Source organism: Vanessa cardui, chromosome 16 (genome assembly GCF_905220365.1).
Source record: "Vanessa cardui chromosome 16, ilVanCard2.1, whole genome shotgun sequence".
Classification (NCBI taxonomy): domain Eukaryota; kingdom Metazoa; phylum Arthropoda; class Insecta; order Lepidoptera; family Nymphalidae; genus Vanessa; species Vanessa cardui.
In genome coordinates, this window is record NC_061138.1 from 1,047,950 (window position 1) to 1,067,483 (window position 19,534).

Here is a 19,534-nt window from a genome sequence, read left to right on the forward strand (position 1 = left end):
TCCCATGTAATAATATCCAATTAACGATAAGACACGCTCGATTTTCAATAGACAGACTGACAAGCTGAAATATTGTTATAAATGTTTTATATTTTACGTACGGTGAAAACAATTACCACTGTGATCGGGCGTGGTGTGTTTTAAAAGAGTTCGCGGGTCATTGAGCTAATTGATAAATTGATTGCTTGACGAATGGTTTGCGTTTCCGTAAAAACATACAGACAATATCTTTAATATTTTTGTTGTTTGAGAAATAATTATTGGCTTATAATAAATACTGTATTATACTATTATATTTATATCACGTTGTATTGGGTCTGGGTAGGTACCACCCACTCATCACATATTCTACTGCGAAACAACAGTACTTAGTATTGTGGTGTTCCGGTTTGAAGGGTGAATGAGCCATTGTAATTACAGGCACAAGAGACATAACATCTTAGTTCCCAAAGTTGGTGGCGTATTGGTAATGTAAGAAATGGTTCATGTTTCTGACATCGCCTGTCTGTCTGACATGTCTTTTGGCTGTGGTCACCACTTACCATCAGGTGGCCCATAATTATGTCCGCGAACTTATACCATAAAAAAATTCATTTACAATGTAGGTTTGGGTGATTGTTCATTTGAAATAAAAGAATCGTTGTAATTTATGGTAGGTATAATAAATTACAATTATATAACCCTTGTCGAAAATTATAGGATTCGGCTGGCCCGCTGATTGTTATATTAAAACGCTTTCAGTTTATAACTCGGAATGCCTGAGAATCGTATTTAATATTTCGTACACGTATGATTGATTTTGAATTGGAAACGAATTCTAAAGTGTTTTTTGACGGTCGATATTTATTATTCAAGTGAAGACTTTTTTTTAATTTTACAAGTAATTAACGCCTTGTTATATCTTTCTTTCTTTGAATATAGTTTTTAATATAAATAGAGCTGTGAGTTGCTTTTATGTCCTTGCTTGGATAGACATTACGAATAGAAGCCGCAATATTTCACATTACTGTACCTATTTCAATTATTTACTTGGTGGCAGGGCTTTGTACCAACCCATCTGGGTAGGTACCACCCACTCATCAGATATTCTACCGCCAAACAACAGTACTCAGTATTGTTGTGTTCCGTTTTGATGGGTCAGTGAGCCAGTGCAACTACAGGCACGAGGGAAATAACATCTTAGTTCCCAAGGGTGGTGGCGTTGAAGGGTCAGTGAGCCAGTGCAACAACAGGCACGAGGGACATAACATCTTAGATCCCAAGGTAGGTAGATAGGTAGCGCATTGACGATGTAAGGAGTGGTTAATATTTCTTCCACCGTCATTGTCTATGGGTGATGGCGATCACTTAATATCAGGTAGCCCTTATGCTCGTCCCCCAAGCTATAACGTAAAGAAATATATATATGGCATATACTACGGTTATAAAGTGGTATATTTGTCACATTGATAAAGTCTATGGACGATGGTGAGTACGTTCCATGAGAAAGCTAATTTACTTGAAAAGGTAATATATGAAACAAAAATGTATTGTACATATTTTAGTGGAAAGAAAGAACATCTTAAGCGCCGAAATGATACTTTGAATAAACGACGTTTAGAGTTCTACTATAAATTCCATTGTTCATCCACAAACGATATCAAGTTACATCATTATCTAAAGTTTACATCTATATTGAATTTAATAAGCTGACTTTTTATTAATTAAATACAATCGAACATTTCTCTACTACAATTTTTTAACCTTACATTCCACGGATACGATATATATATCTATAGCGCTGCATTTATCGTTGAAATAAATTGGCTTTAAATCACATTCAATTACGGATACAATAAAAACTACGTTTTTAACATGCCACGTCAATGTACGACGATCAAATATAATGATTCGAAGAATAAAAGTCGTCACCAATCTTATCAAATAGTTGAAGATAACGATGTACACATTCTAAATAATTTATAGCAATTTATAAGAGAAAACGACTTAGAATCTTGTTACTTCGTTAAAGTTTAAGTTAAGTAATCTAATTAAAAATGTAAGGAAAGCCGATAGTTCAGTTATCTGTGGTCGACTATCGGCCATTACCGCGAGGCGGACGGTCAAAGGTGGATGAGAGTGAGGTGATAAGCGGAGCGGGGAGCGTATTATTGTTATCTTAATTTCATTGTTTTTTGAGTCGATGTCAGAATGACAGAAAAAAAAATTATTTAAATATTAAATTACGATCATTTAAATGTCACATAAAAGCTTCAGATAAATATATATGTTGTATATTTGATACAATAAAATTTAATATAGACATAACAACTACTATATGTTAATTCTGTCAAATCAAAAGATACTTTATTCAAGAAGGCGTTTACAAGAATCATTTCAATTAAATTTGTCACCAAACGAATTTTCACTTTTAGTATATGTATGTTCGTAGCTTCATTTGTAAAAATATTGAACAAATAAACATCAACCTCGGCGTAATCATAATTGATTTTGTAAAAAAGACAGGGAGTTTTTTTAATCTAACGTAACATATGAACGTATGCTTCAATACCTATGAAGCAGAAAAAGATAGATAGATAACTAAGTGTATATTTATAATTATGTATATAGAATTAGCGTCAATCGCGTCTCTTGTTACAGTGGTCACCGCACTCTCATGTAAGCTTTAACCGTGTTAAGATAACACTTCACTCACTCCACGATTTATAGCTCAGGCAATTGTAACATTTTACATTAGGATGCGTAATTACTTCTATAATTTGTTATATAGTCGATATAAGTGGAAAAGTGTTATTGGCAATAATATATATTACAACAATATCCTCATAGCGGTTTCGCTTGTGAGAAGTTCAGATGTTAGGCAATTCAAATTACTTAATTAATTTTTATTATAAAAAATAATGAATGCGCTGCCTCGTTATCTTGTCTGACCCGCGCCTTAAGAATTAAGTGCGTCTAGATAGCATATCAAGACAAGTTATAGCGCTCACAGTTGTAACGACGCCCTAATCTTGCGACGGAGCTAGATTGTGGAAATTCTAGCCTCTGAATGCCTCTGACTGAGCTTTCTAATTATATGAAAGTATGCGAGATATTTTCGGTATGTTGTTAGTGTTATAAAACCTAATTCCGAATTTAAATTTATTTAATATAGCATTAGAATTGATGGTCAAAATAAAAAGTAAAACGGTTCGGGAAGGAAAATGAACAGAGAAAATGAAACAGTGGTTTTTTACTAGCGTGAAAAAAAACCTCTTTACTGTACATAATGAGCCGAACGAGTCGAGATGTTCCAGTGGTTAGAACGCGTGCATCTTAACCGATGATTGCAAGTTCAAACCCAGGCGAGCACCACTGAATATTCATGTGCTTAAATTGTGTTTATAATTCATCGCGTGCTCAGCAGTGAAGGAAAACATCGTGAGGAAACCTGCATGTGTCAAATTTCTTAGAAATTCTGCCACATGAGTATTCCACCAACCCGCATTGGAACAGCGTGGTCGAATATGTTGCAAACCTTCTCTTCAAGAGGAGAGGAGGCCTTACCCAGCAGTGGGTAATTTACAGGCTGTTGTTGTTGTTGTACATAAAGGCATTTCAAGCAACTAAACTATTTTTCATCACAAACCTTCATTTCTGAGACTACTTAATTATTTTCTAAAAATTCAATTATTTTACCAGAGATGTATAAACTTTTCATTTCAAACTTTCACATCAAAACACAAATGTGTTAAATAAACAAAAATCCTACTAAGTAATGTCAATGACCGGGTCATAATACAAAAAAACCTATGGCCCTATTCCGCGTTCCATTACCACGTGATAAGGCACAATAAATTTATCACCACACTAGCAAGCATTAAATCTTGACAATCTATAAAAAGTACAATATGAAAACGATCGTGCCCAATGAACCTGAAGAGAAAAAATCGTTAACTTTATGTACGTGCATGTTATGAGCTTAACGTATATAAATATATCATAATTTATGAACAATTTATAATTTCATTGAAATAGATGATTTATTTTCTGGTATAGCGTTAAACATTTTCAAGCATTCAGGTAGATTTTGTTTCCATTATAAACATATATTAAAGTACTTGATTTGACTTTGTTCAAGCTCATATAGGAAGTTCATTTACCGGTAAGCAAAAATGCATATAATTGTTGTATTCCGGTTCTAAGTGTGAGTGTCAACATAATTTTTTATAGTCATTATCGAGATTGAAGCGTTAGTATTAAATATTATACTAATCTAACTGTCCTGAGTTCAATTCCAAAATTGGACCAGTAATACATTTGTTTTTTGTATTAATGTACTCAGTAGAAGCCTAAACTTTAGTATCGTTTGTTATTGGAACTATGTTCTTTGTCTTTATTAATTGATGTCTTGTCAGATTTGTAACACGAAAATACTAGTTTTTTTTTGCGCACACAATTGAGTACTATTATATATATTTTAGAACCAGAAGTAGGAAGTAGGCTAACCTCTAAAAGAATTATCTTTAATTTACAATATAGTCTACAGCAGACATAACCATCAGTAATCACATTACACCGTAATAATTATATTCGCGATCTTAATGTGTCAGCCACGAATCTCCCGCCTTTTTTTTTTAATGGAAGTTGTGTGACTTGACGCAGATGTTGCTTGTTTATTCCAACAATATATTTATCCTGCGATGCTATTTAGTTGATCTTGATACAAGGTAAAAAGAAGTTCCTTGAATATTGATATATTTTAGTGACTGATCTATCTTGACTGTCATGTTTACTAATATATATTAAAGCGTTTATTACTTGTACCACACGATAGACGTCACTCTATCGACTCGTGCGGGATACAAATAAAAGTGTATATAAAAGCAAGGCGCACGAAGGAGCTGAATTAATTAACAGAATTTTGATGTTGACCGCAAACGGGACATTTCACTGACATACGACAAATTCCTTTAACGTGTGCGGACGGTGATATGCGAGAAGTAATAATCGAAAAGTATTCACTACATTTTTATTATAATACGGTAAATTTTCAAAAATATATCAATGTAAATTTTGTCTACAAATGATTTTCAAAAGTTGAATTTGAACCAACCTCTAAACCAATTTGAACCAATCTTATAACCAATGCCTATGACTCTATGAGAGTAACTCTGCCTGCGAGTTGCTCTGGCCAAAGCACCGAACTAAAATTGATAAAATAACAAAAGTTTTTCATGTCAACCTCAAAAAAACCTCGAATCTGCGTGCAAATACTAATGATATAAAATAAAAATAACATGCTTGTTTATCAAACTAGAATTTAATAGAGAAAAAGTGACACAAATATCAGAACATATTTCAAAAATACAAGGTAATATATCATCAAACATCGTATAATAATAAATTAAAAATTAAAAACAATTTAGTATTCCATTAATCATGCTGTTGTCGTTGCATACAGCGGACCCTGCCCACGCGCATCCATATTGTCAAATCGGATGCTTACCGCGTTTATAATGTTTATGAGTATTTATACTGTTCAGCATATTGTAAAACTCTGACAGTCGCCGCGAGCGAATAAAAAAATAAATTTTACTGTTTAACTGTCGTATAGAGTTACGAAATGTAATAAAGTACCATTTCGTTATTAAATGGATGTCATGTCTATACTTTTAGTATATCTATAGCAAGACCTTATGGATTTATTCTGTAAATATAATTTGTTTAGAACGTTATTACTTTGCATCAAGTAGTATACGGATTAATTATTTTATTGTCATTTATTTTACCTAATCCGCACGTGTAGTTAATTAATTCTATAGAATTTAACAAACAAGATATAATATGATGTTTTGTGCAGTCATCGTTACTCAGTGATATGAATTCTTAGGGAATCACTACATAGTATAAAACAAAGTCGCTTTCTCTATCCATATATCCCTATGTATGTTTAAATCTTTAAAATTACGCAACGGATTTTGATGCGATTTTTTTAATAGATAAAGTGTTTCGAGAGGAAGGTTTTTGTATATAATACATGAACAATATAGTTAAATATATAATGTGATGTTGCAAATAAACAAACTTTGTAGTATATTTAGTATAAAGTAACCAGGGCGGGTTGCTAGTTATTTACATTTAAATCAGAGATAAATGCTAAATAAAACTCTTCTTAAAAAAGTCTCCAGTACAAATTTATTCATGAAATTCTTAATTCGTTAGCTGTCATTCCGATTCTTAAAATACAACTCATAATTCGTATTAGGAACGGAATCGTAATCTAGTTTGAACACCATTTTTATTATATTAACTGGATTTTAACATAATTATTACTGTGATATGATTCAGAGAATCTCGATAGGAAATCATGAGGTCAGCGTAGACAAACGTTATTAAGTTTTTATTTTATACCATCGTTTGTTTGTCGAGTTTACAACAGCACTTATGCTAATACCAGTAAAATTATCCTCGTGATAAGCATTTGTATGTGATATGTCTCATACGAGAGCTATCGTACTGAGCATCGTCCATATATCAGAAAAGAGTTATATTCAATTAGACTGAAAGGGACATAATACTTTATGAAATTTTCAACGGTAATATTTATTTTTCTAGAGTTGATATAAATTATATAAAAAAAGCAAAAGGCACATACAATTACACAAAACCTAAATTACAAAGTAAAATACCGAATTCAGATAAATCTACTACAATAATATAAGTAGGTACATAAATACACAGCCCTAATACCTATACCTACACAAAGACACTTATATTATTATTTTATAATAGTTATTACCAGAGGCTTCACGTATATTCCTTGGATTTCAAACTTATTTTATACAAAGTTAATCTAATCAAAAGACAAACAGAGTGGCTTTCGCGTTTATAATATTAGTAGTCGTAGTAGATATATATTGTATGCATTAAATCTTAATACAGTATTAACCAAATTAAGCAACATTACACAAATTAGTATCAATAAAAACGCACTTATCAAATAAGCGATACATGCTATAATCATTTCATAATATTCTCGAACGTAAACAATAAACTTCAGACTTTCTTGAAAGCAGTGTCTTGTTCGTAAACACTTTACGATGTTGTATAAATGTTAAAAAAAAACCTCCCGATGTGTTTAATGAAGCATTAATTTGAATATGCGTTATAAATCCCTTGTTTTTACATTTTATTGCGAGTTTACACGGCACGGATTATTAATATGAAATCATGGATGCTTTCGATGTTACACAACAGAATTTTGTTTTGATCATGTTAACATAGCTTAAATACGTAACGTCGATGATGTTTATTGTAAATTAATGTTTGTGTGAGGTATTTTTTTATGCCATTGGTTGCTATCATGTAGGCCACCTGATGGTTAGTGGTCACCGTCCATAGACAATAGCGTTGTAAGAAACATTAACCATTCATTTCGTCGCCAATGCGCTACCAACTATATTTTATGTCCTTATGCCTGTAGTTACACTGGCTCATTCGCCACTGTTGTTTGGCGGTAGAATATCAGATGAGTGGGTGGTACGTAACAACAAGTTTTAATTATAATTTTAAAACTAGAACGATTTATTCGATATGTAATTAAATATAAGAATGTCTTAAGACAGTCTTGTCTATAGTCTACGCTTGCGTTGTTTTTGTTGAGTCATCGGAATTTCTACTCCATTTGACCATATCTAGATACTAATCAGTCACGTTGTATGTACATAAATCGTTACATATTACGAGCTCGATTCATGGAATAGTGAGTTCTTTGAGCGACTGCATAGTGCTCGGGTAACGAGGATAACATGTAAAAACATGCATATGCTTTTGCATGTTTTTGAAATCGCAAAGGCGCCGGTCGTCAGCGTTTACCTGACTATAATCAGTAATCTATTCAAAGGGCCGCGAGATTTATCTGAACCGATATTACTAAGTTAGATTGCGTTTTGATAATATCAAAATGTTTATCAAAACGAAACATCAGGATACGTTCTAGGGATATTTGTAGCCTCATATACAAACATTAATAACTAGCTGCGGCGCGCGGTTTCGTCGGTTTATTGGTTAGATATAATATAGGTCCAGATTCCGAGGTTCTGATTTCAAATCCCAGGTCGGAGCGATAAAAAAATATTTGGTTTTTCTGTCGAAAAATATATCATTAACAGTCCAGGGTCTGGAGTATGATGTGTTAGCATTCCCTTGTCTCGTTGTCTCGTATGCACGTAAAGTCGTTAATTCCCAGTCGTGTTGTATTTTCCATCCCATCAGAATATAAGAGTGCACCTGTCTTAGTTCACATACTGACGGAGTGAGCTGGTCTGAAACTGACCACCCCAACTGATATCAGTCAGAAAAATACCATTATAACACAAATGAGTTAAATTTCGATTTCATAAATAAAACTTAACCTTTTCGAAACGAGACTTTGATAAACAACAATAAAATGGAAAGCGTAAAACACACCCAATTTGCATACATCAAGTATGTGTAGGCGCAGGTCACAGATCAAATGAAATACCATACAGATTTTTTATTAGTTTGCATCGAATTTGGTTTTTAATGCTCCAATTCACTTGTACCCTGTCGAATTTGAATTTATGAACTTGTTGCTCTTTGGAAAAGCGAAGTAGTTTATCTTTTATTTTAATTGGTGTTACATAAACGTTTTGTAATATATTAGGTTGATATAAGATTCTTGGTGGAACGGCGGATTGTGGATGATTTAAATAAAGATAGCGAGGTCATTTTTAAATTGTATGTTGAATTATGTTTAGTTATTAATCTAGTTCAAATAAGTCACTTGATGGTGATTGTGGAAAATATTGATAATTCTATACAGGATATGAGACATGAGCCCAAATGGACTGGTAGTTAAAATAAGTGAAGCTTAATTTATGATGGTTTTGACGATCAGATTTCTAGTTTTGACGGAAAAATACTTCTATTCAAGTTCAAGCCATATATGTGGGACATATTATGCTGAATAGAACCTAGATAGGATTTTATGCAAGCTCGACCGTGGAGGTACCAGGCAAACAAATTCTATCGCCAATAAGAAATACCTAGTATTTGTATTCTGGTTTGAAGGGTGAGTGATCCAATGCAATTACAGATACGGGATTTAGTTCCAAAGATCGATTATGGATTGTTAATATATTAACAGGACCATTGTTGATTAATAGTGATGACTTACCATCGGATAGCCCATTTTCCAGTCCACCAAAATACATGTCAATATTTTCAATGTGTGTTTTATAAAACACAACACCTTACATGGCGTTGTATTTAAAGAGTTCGCTTGTCATGTTTGTTTTATTGCACGCAATGTAGACATCAAAATTAAATATTTGCAAGCACTTGACATCGTATGTATGATGTTATGTAATTACATTACGTACATACGTCGAGTTGTAACGAATAATAAGAATCATACAAAAAAATTATGTCTTTTTAAAAGTAATTATGAATGTTTCCCTTTAATATTATATTGACTAATAAAATTAATTCTCATTTTAAAAAAGTTCTTTGTGCCTAACTTGAAGAGTACTCCGTCTTAGAGCGATATGAGATTATGGCGAATCAACATGGATCATCGTCAGATGAAGGCCATTTTTTTTAATGCGTGCGAGCCCACGTGTGTCAATTACTTAGAATAGAATAGCAGTTCTTTATTCAAAATTCAAAAATTCTCAAAGGTAATGCTTAATTTATAACAAGCTAGGAACCACAACGTAGTAAGCTACTAGTAGGGACTAGTACTTGTGTTCGGATGGCCCGCTCATCCACAAACAATAACAGTTTTATGACTACATATGTTCCTAAGTCGGTACCAGCGATCATAAACGTGGAATTAGCAACGTCACATCAATAAACACGTCATAGATTCAACAAGTTATCATTTAGCGAAAGCCAAAACGATTTATCGCTCAATCAAGTCGCGCGTTCGAGTCGTTAATGTGTAAAGTTCCAAAGAGATGTAACGGTTGGTTCATGAGTACGATAACTGAGGCATTATGAGGCTGATTCGTCTTTCATCGCGAGTGACGTAATCATCTTCGATTGCGCTATTGTTTGTTCAGCATTTAACCAACGATATGAACTTGACGATATCGTACATGTAATTTTGTATGTTGATATTACCTAGTGGATATAATGTATGTATAATTAAACGCATGTAAAAGCTGAGATGGCCACGTGGATTTTAAAAGGTCGCGAGTTCAAATCCGGTTAAGCACCATTAAGTATTTTAAGTGCTTAAGTGACTTATCTCGTTCTCTGAGGTGAAAGAAAACATCGTATAAACTTACATTTTATCTGGAGATATTCTATAAAAAAATGGAGTAGCGCATTTTTTTACTTTTTAACTTTAAAGGCTTTTGGTCAAAAGGCAATCGTAGTTATAATATTTTAGAGTCAACAAAAGTGTTGTGCCAAATTCAAATACGGAACCATATTCGGAATAACGTAAAGCAATTTCGACAAATCTCACACCCTTTCGAGAACGAGAAATACATCCAGGAACTAAATATACCGACACGACCAATACGAACATTTACGTCTCAAAGATTTAATATCCAATGTGGTTTAATAAATGTCTTGTTGGTAATCCACCATCGGGACACTTACAACCTCATCCGTTAGACCTCTAAACACGTGTAACGAGACATCTTTGACATTGCCGTACATCGAGCCCGTCGCAATAGATGCCCGGACATTGTATTGAGAATTCGATGTTCGAACTACATTATTCTGTATTAGCTTTGATAACTCCAAATAGTCTTATCTTAACCTTATTCGTGAGTTTTATTAATACCTTCTGATCATTGGGAAATATGTAAATAGCCTGTAAGTATCCCAACGTGGAAAGACCTCATAGCACCGTCTTTTGTTATGAGAGGTTCTTACGGTATTGAAGGTTTCCTTAAAAACCTCGATTTTCAAATATCACGAAAATATGTCAAAGTATTTTTTTCCATAAATTTATTGAGATATTAAAAAAGTAAAAACGGCTATGAAATATATTATATAAGCTGGAAAAGACCCCATTTCCTCTTATGATATAGATTTCAAGATTATCAATCTAACACATAGATTAGGAAACCACGACGCTGTTTCGATGAGGATTATTGATCCACCATCACACATGTGAATTAAAACGGAATATATACGTTTCTATCTACTTGATTATGTAGGCTCTTAATCGCTGTCCAATGTACTTGTTATAAATTATTAATCGTGGAATTATCCCCTTTAATATATTTTGTTGATATTTCAACATCTCATTACTTCAATCCTGTGAAAGGTTACTAGTTTTTACACACAGCGATCGCCATCTGACATCTCAGCGACCTTTGACACGACAAGTTGTCTGCCTTTAAATGACTCGTAATAAACGAAGTTAGGAAATTTTCTTAATTATTAATTACGACCTGCTCTGCCCTTAATTTGTTTATATAAAATAGTTAGACAAATTGGCAAAGTGAAACCTGATTTTAGGTAGCTACTGCGGAAAGATATTGGTACTTAAAAAAGTACCCTAATATATATTTTTAGAAGAAGAAAGAAGTTGCTAATATTCTTATTTACCCCTTTTAAGGTTATCACTTCGCTTGCGTTAGGAGGGGGTACGACAATAGCCCGAGAGGTCATGATCGATCCTGCGACTTTTACATCGCTAGGCGGCCCGTAAACCATTGCGCCATTGACACTTCAAAGTATATTTATAAAGTCAATGTACCTGATGTTCCAACTAGAATGGGTCTTGCGCCTAGTATACTTGCCCTCTCTACAAACGAGAAAGGAACAGTACTAAATTTTGGTGATACAATATGTGATGAGAAGTCAAAATCTACATAAGACGATCTTGCACAAAAACCATACCTCCAGCATGATCTTCACGTTTAAGTACTTTTCAATGTCTGAACTTTCTTTTTCTAGATACCTCTTCAAGTTGGCTTTGTTCATTTGAAACAGAATTTACGGCTTTTCACTGTTTGACTGGTCTTTTTATAACATTTGTTTCTATAAGAAAGTATCGTCATTGCCTTAAAGTTTACAATGGTGAAATATTAGCGACCAATAAAATACGGCAAAGGTGAAAACCGAAAATATTATAAAAAAGTGCTTTATTATTCAAAGGCCGTGAGAAACAACGGCACGCCTACGGCACGCACAAACAGAATTCTTAGAACATTTGTCATACTGTAGGTGAATTATGCTATTCGAATTTGTCGAGATGAGCGTCCAACTTAACGGATTATTTATGGATATTCTTCACGCGATTTCGTTCAATATTTTATGAATTTAACGTTACGATTTTGTAAATTTTGTAGGATTAATAATGGACATAGGACATTTTAATTTTATACAACAACAACAACAGCCTGTAAATTCCCACTGCTAGGCTAAAGGCCTCCTCTCCCTTTGAGGAGAAGGTTTGGAACATATTCCACCACGTTGTTCAAATGCGGGTTGGTAGAATACACATGTGGCAGAATTTCTATGAAATTTGTCACATGCAGGTTTCCTCACGATGTTTTCCTGCACCGCGACAAATTAAGCACATGAAACAGCGGTGCTTGCCTGGGTTTGAACCCGCAATTATCTGTTAAGATGCACGCGTTCTAACGACTGGGCCATCTTGACTTTTATTCGATTGAATGTAATCCAAGAAGTTCGGGTCTAGATAAACTTAATATTATTTATGCACTGAAATATTAACAATTAATCCTGGAATACCATTCCTTATTTGAGTATTATAATAAAGCTGCATCATAAACGATATATCAATAGATGGTAAACATACCAAAAATTCAATGAGTTTAAAGTAGTTATGGTATGTTTGAATTATTATTATTATATATTATTATTAGTTTAGCTTACAGCTGAATAGTAAACATTTAATGCCCAAAATCTAAGAGCATAAATCCTAGAACAATGACGTTTTATATTCACATATAAATCTTCATAAGAAACATGATGTAAAATCTCCCAGCTCTTAAATAGACTGCACGATAAACAATATTTTCAATCAGTTAAAGCATCCATTACATGCAGCTAGCTTGTATAGCTTAATCTAGATATCACTAACTAGCTCGTTGAAGGCAGCAAAATTGTTGCATTCATAGATCAAGGCTATAGAAATGGCATTATCGGCATATCCCAGTATTATCTTTAAATCATAAGTAAGTTACCTTGTAATGGAAATGACAATGTTTTAATAATTTAGTTTTACATGGTATTTTCTTTTTTAATCATGAATTAGTATTGATTAATTATTTCATTGCTATAAGTTATATTTACTAATAATTATAAGTAAAAAAATGTATATAATATAAAATCTTTTCTCTCATTTTCCTCCAATCAGTGAGTGATTTCGTGAAAAGGTACGAAAATGTGTATCCGAAGGAAAGGGCGTGTTTGATTTGACCAATGAGAGATATTATTTCAAGACGCGAAAGGGTGCGCTATTTCATTTGACCAATGGGATTGATTGTTGAATTTATCGCCTGTAAAATGGCACTAACTTCTTTTCTGAGTGGATATATATATTAATGTTGCTTATTAAAGAGATGAAATGTCAAATTCAGAGTCAAAAATCTTCATCCAATAAAGAATCGTTTCACTTGCTAATTGGAAGTCAGGTGTGGACACGTAATATGTGAATACTGTAAGGCTCGTTTTGTCTTCTTCATTTAATAGTATAAATCTCTGAAGCATATAAACCATCTAATGTAAACTTGAACAAAACATGCCACACCAAAACTACCTAAACATAATTTCGTCGCCAAGTAACGATGCTGTATTTAGATATTGACAAAATGAATGAATGTAATTATATAGAGATTTTAAATAATTTACCATTTCTAAACTCTTCTTTATTCTATGATTCCCTCGTCGACGAATCTTGTAGTCTTTTTATTAACTGGTAAAATGTGTGTTGACTAGAGTTTATGCAAGGCGGATTTATGTTATTGCATTTCATGGGTGGCATGGCCTAGTTTCGAGTTAAACGATTTCCCAAGTTAGGCAATCTGAGCCGAGACTCAATGAGGGAAGTTGAATTTTCATACAATATAGATGTGAATAATTTATTTTGAAACTAGTTGCCGCCTGCAGCTTTGCTTACATTTAAGGGGTTAGTCGTCGGTTGCTTAGCATAAAAAATCGCCTTCCTTGAAGTTCAGATTACTTCATATTGAATTTCATCAAATTGGTTAAATGATTTGATCGTGATATACTATCAGACAGACTACTTTCATATTTATAATATAAGTATAGATAATGCTGTAGAAATTCAAAATATACTTAGTCATATTTACAAGTCACATTCAAATCGTTTTTTAATAGATTTAAATGTCAGATTTACAAAAAAACCGTCAGTTCTTATTCAACTATTTTACAACTTTTCCACGCTCATTATTATTATTAATAAACTTCAGCGAACATCTTAAAGCGTTGCATGTTGAAATAATGAGGCTCATATGTTACAGCGATGTTTCATTCAAGAGATAAAACACAACATAAACAAAACACGGTAATAGAAACACAAATTTTACGTAATTTTCACGTCTCATTCAAAGTTAAGCCTCGGACGTGCTCATAAATCGAGTGCTACTCGGAATGGCCGTTTTACCTCATCTCCATACTCGTTGAACGCAGCCTCCGTGACGTGTGATGGACGCTATAAATTCTTTTTAACCGAAGCTATCTTTAACATCAAATCAATTTGTTAAGTTAAAAAATAACGATGTTTCAATAAAATATTTTTTTAAGGTTACCATTTTTTGTCTTGGCAACCCAAAATTTTTTTTTAAAAGTTATCATTAGTTTATTATGTAAATGTGAAAGAAACTCTGTGTTTGTCGGTCTATCACAACCAAACCGCTGAACCGAATTTCATGATATTTGGTATGACGCAAACTTGTATTCCAAGAAAAGAAATATGCTACTTTTTGCCGAACACATGGCAACACCCTAAAACGTGATCAAAGCCGCAGGCGACTACTAGTTGAATATATAAAAAAATCTTGTCCTTAAGCATTTAATTTTATAAAATATTTGAATTTAGAAAACTAAAATCAAACCAAAAATTTTATATACAGTGTCGAGCAATTATATCGGTCAGATCGATATCTCTGTATAAATTCAATCGTGCTGAACTGTTTTAGGCATTGGCACCCAACCTAGGAGTAACGAGAAGTGACAGCTATCCATTATTCATATTTCCATTGGAATAATTCAAAACTGTATCATTTTCCTGTACATAACCCATATCATTACAGTTTACTGGAATAATGAGCTTTTTAATGATGTGAAAATAAATATTATCGAATTCTGCGACAATTTAGATAAACATCTAAATTGTCGCAGAATTCGATAATATTTATCCACGTGGATAGTAGTTACGTCAACATTATTTTAAAAATTTTGGTGTATTTGGAGTACATTTCTTATATACGTGGATAAGCAGCCTTATTAGGCTGCTTTTGGCTACTTATTAGTAAAGTTTTTTTTCTTTATAATTGCAAATCTATTTAATATTGTTACCCGGAAGAGTTTGTTTGTTTGTCTGATTAAATGCGCTAATGTGAAAAAAATATTTCAATGTTAGATGTAGCCCATTTGTATAGTTCTACCAATGGCATAACAAATAGAAACAAAATCATGTACAACAGAATAAGTAATAAAGCAGTTAAGAGCGAAATCGCGGTGATCAGATAGTATATAAGATACGCCTACTGTATTTTTAGACTCCAGCCAATGCCAAAAGTGAAATTCTCTTTCCGTAATTACAATTTAATCAAGATGTTAATCTTTACAAAAATAAATCATTCCATACACCGTATCACAACATGGGCGGCAATAAAAAACATCCTGGTACAATTATCGCTAACATTACTAAACAGAAGAAGTGAATCGAGTCACGTAGCGAGACTCTCAATTAGAGGGTCGTATCTGTAACGCGGGATCCGCGCCCATAACGAAGAGGCACTTATCTTAAATTTCTAATCTAGTGACTCATATTCATGTTCGCGAAATTACCTCGGCTCACTAACTGGACATAGGTTATTTGTAAATTGACATTACATCACGTATTTTTGGGCGTCTCAGATTTGGACCACTAGATGGAACAGTTTTGATCCTAGATTAATTACTAGAAACGTTTCATGAATTAATTTCACTACCGCGTAATGTAGGTCGAAGCCAACCATTAAACAGGCATAGTTGTGATTCATAATTTGAATTATTATCTAGATCGCAAGTTGTATGCTTACCATAAATGCAAATCGTGGGTGTTAAAAGTCATAACTGACATTTAAATTAGTACAATGTAAATGAAACTATGGTTTATTTGACAAAATAATACATTTAGATATTTGCGTTATTATAGTTAAGAAAATATATTTCACATTCAAAATATAACTTCAATAATTAAGAAAGGCATAAAATATGATCAAAATCTTGCTTTTAATTACGTAACTCTAATTTGTATGGTTATTAGCAAGACTGTAAATTTAAGAATTAATGTATGCAAAGCCCAAACTATACAAAAAAGGAAATGTAAGAAGATGATACAAAAAAGGGTTCCGGTCAAATGCAGTATGCAATCAAAAATATGATTATAATCCCAAATAATGTGACAGATCGTAATTTTGCTTAAAAAGCGTACCGACCGCACTGAGAAACGGTGAAACTGTAGCACAATGACATATTTTACGCTTTTGTACGAATTTAATTGAGTAAAAAATGAGACGAGGCCGCTCTCAGCGGGGAAACGTCCAAATTTAACCAAAAAAATCTGAGAAGCACTCCCATTATTTACGTCGGGGACGCAACAGGACGTAAGAGTGCATCTGCAATATTAAGTGTGAGATATAACCTTTTCTGCGTTGACCCAGATTTCGATACGCCGCGCAATGCTCTTTATGATGACTTTTTGAAAAATGTACTTTTTAATTCCGACCAGAGATGGTCTCGTTCGAACAAGCCCGCATGCGACTTTTTAACTGTAAGGCCTATAAATTACTATTTTTTATGCGAGAGCCACGGAAGCCTGTCGATATTTTACACTAAATTAATGCAGCCGAGTTTATAAAATCGGTGCCGTCATTTTTTTCATACTAAATCGGATGCCCTTATTTAATTTTCCTTTATTAATATTGTAATTCTCTCTTGTTACAGTCGTTCTTCGGGCGGACGTACAATAACCTGTCCTCGATTTCTGAATGCAAGAACAATGGCGAATGTGTCATCAATAAGAAAAACAGGACGGCTTGCAAGGCATGCAGGCTACGGAAATGTTTGCTAGTCGGCATGTCCAAATCAGGCTCAAGATACGGGAGAAGATCAAACTGGTTTAAAATACACTGCCTTTTACAAGAACAACAACAACAACATATGCAACAAATGCAAACAAGTAAATCGCCACCCACGTTCAATACTTCAATAAGTCCATCTTTTCTGCCAAGCAACCTTTTGCCAGCAGCGGCTTTAGCGGAATATTACAAAAACTCAGAGAAGAATGCTTACACTGAAGAAGTAACTAGACAAAGTGTGTCTCCATCTGACTCTGGTGCATCATCAGCCGATCCAGAAGATGATAATAGCTCTAGGAGTACTAGTGGCTTAAGCATTTTTAGACCAGCATCGTCACCTAGTAGCGAAAAAGATATACGATTACACGCAATTAGACATCAAAATAAAGACGTAAGAAGAAAAAGGCCACCAACTATAATACCATCCGCATTTGGCACTATCACAGCGTCGCCAAGTTTTGCCCCAAGGAATGGTCCATTTTTACCAACACCAATGCAAAACATGAGACCTATACCGCCAGGACTAGCTTGGCCAAATCGCAATGGAGGAGATTTGCTTCTACATTCACCAGCAGTTGCAGGCGTTGCAATTGAACAAGACCAACCTATAGATCTATCTATAAAGTCAACCGCTGTGCTATTTAGGAGTCCGAAAAACGAAGAAGTCAGTGATTCAGAACCAGAGCTCAGTATCGATCTAAATGATGACAACGGCAAGGATATCATGAAAAATCCTCTAGATCTGAGTCTTGTTTCGAAAAGAGTAGAAGAAGTTCCCATGACTGGTTAAAAGGATTCTTACGCTAGTATTAAATACGTGATTCTCCAGTCATGTATCTCGCATTGCTATTTATATGTAAATACGTAATTTGGTTATTATTCCTAATTAGATAAAAGTTTCATTACTTCTATTTTGTTTAAAATACTCCGCCGTACAGTATTTAAGTGATTCTTACATTCCTTCTTTTTAGATTACCTGATCTTGCTACCATAATGTTGAAGTTGTTTTTATATTTAGTTATGTAGATAGTAGATAATTATATTATTTGAACGAAGTTTAAGTTGCGAGTGATATAAGAATGTGTCATACTTTAAAGTGAGGAGTTGATGTCTATCTTGATTACACAAATCCGTCCATTTAAAATATACATACATACTGCATATTTTATGCTTAACTTTATAAGATAACCATTAATATTTAAATCAGTGAATTATAAGTTACGTGCTCATAAGTTTTTACTACATCCGATTTGTTCAGAAAAATTGAATGATATTTTAACGTAAGCATTAACGATGGCATCATTTCTCGCTGACATTCCTTTTAGAAAAATATATATTCGTGCCAGTTTTCTAAACAATGCCAGTTTTAAGTATATTACCATTTTAGTTTAATTTAGTGGGATTACGGCCAGTCGATTATGAAGCTCAAAATTTAAATGTACAAATAAGTAAGAAAAATTGTATAATATTAGATGATTTGCTGAAACAGAAATTATCTAAGTATTTATTTTAGTTAGGCCAGTTTATTGAGTCATTTTAGTTTAAGGTATAATAATTTCTATTTTATAATTTATAGATAGTTCATTTTGTGTTTGTCCCGTGTTATGTATTTCGTTGTTTGTTTGTAGATTTATATAAATGTACATTTATTTCCTGATGATGCTTTCGAATGAGCGTTGTCATTTGTACCGTCATTTGTTTTTCCTTTCTCATTTTATTTAAATTCAATTACTAACTTATGATTATAATTTTGCGATTTGTTGATTTCATATCGTTTCAATGGCCATTACGTAGCTTAGACATGATTAATGTTATTGAATATATTTTATGCCATACGTCGAATTTCATATGACAATTTTGATGAATTATTTGTTTTTGACAATTAGATATTAGCTCAAATTTAGTAATATGAATGTGAATTCCTATGAACTCTTAAATATGTATATAAGTTATATAGTTATTTGTTATCAGTGTGATACAATATTTTTATCGACGTGTTTATATTTTTTTACGTTTATAAAATCTTAATATATTTGAAAGAATAAATTGTGAGTGCCTTTAAATGTATGTTTTATTTCATTTTCATCTCCTTAAGACATTTTTATATTCTTAAAATTATTTTATTCATTTAAGATATGACATTTTTTTATTCTAAGTAAAAAAGACAAAAAATTTGAATACAAAAAATACAAAATTAGTATTTTCTTAAAATTACGTTCAACCCATAA

The 19,534-nt window shown here is 33.0% G+C and overlaps 1 protein-coding gene across 1 annotated transcript in view; it reads left to right on the forward strand.

Annotated features, from left to right (window-relative positions):
- The window catches only part of LOC124536456 (protein embryonic gonad-like), a 117,638-nt gene extending 98,336 nt beyond the window's left edge, over nt 1-19,302 (forward strand). Inside the window, exon 3 of the mRNA XM_047113002.1 lies at nt 17,173-19,302. Coding sequence (XP_046968958.1) covers nt 17,173-18,096 — 924 coding nt within the window. The 3' untranslated portion in view covers nt 18,097-19,302. The remainder of the gene's footprint in view (nt 1-17,172) is intronic.
- The last annotated feature ends 232 nt before the right edge of the window (nt 19,303-19,534 follow it).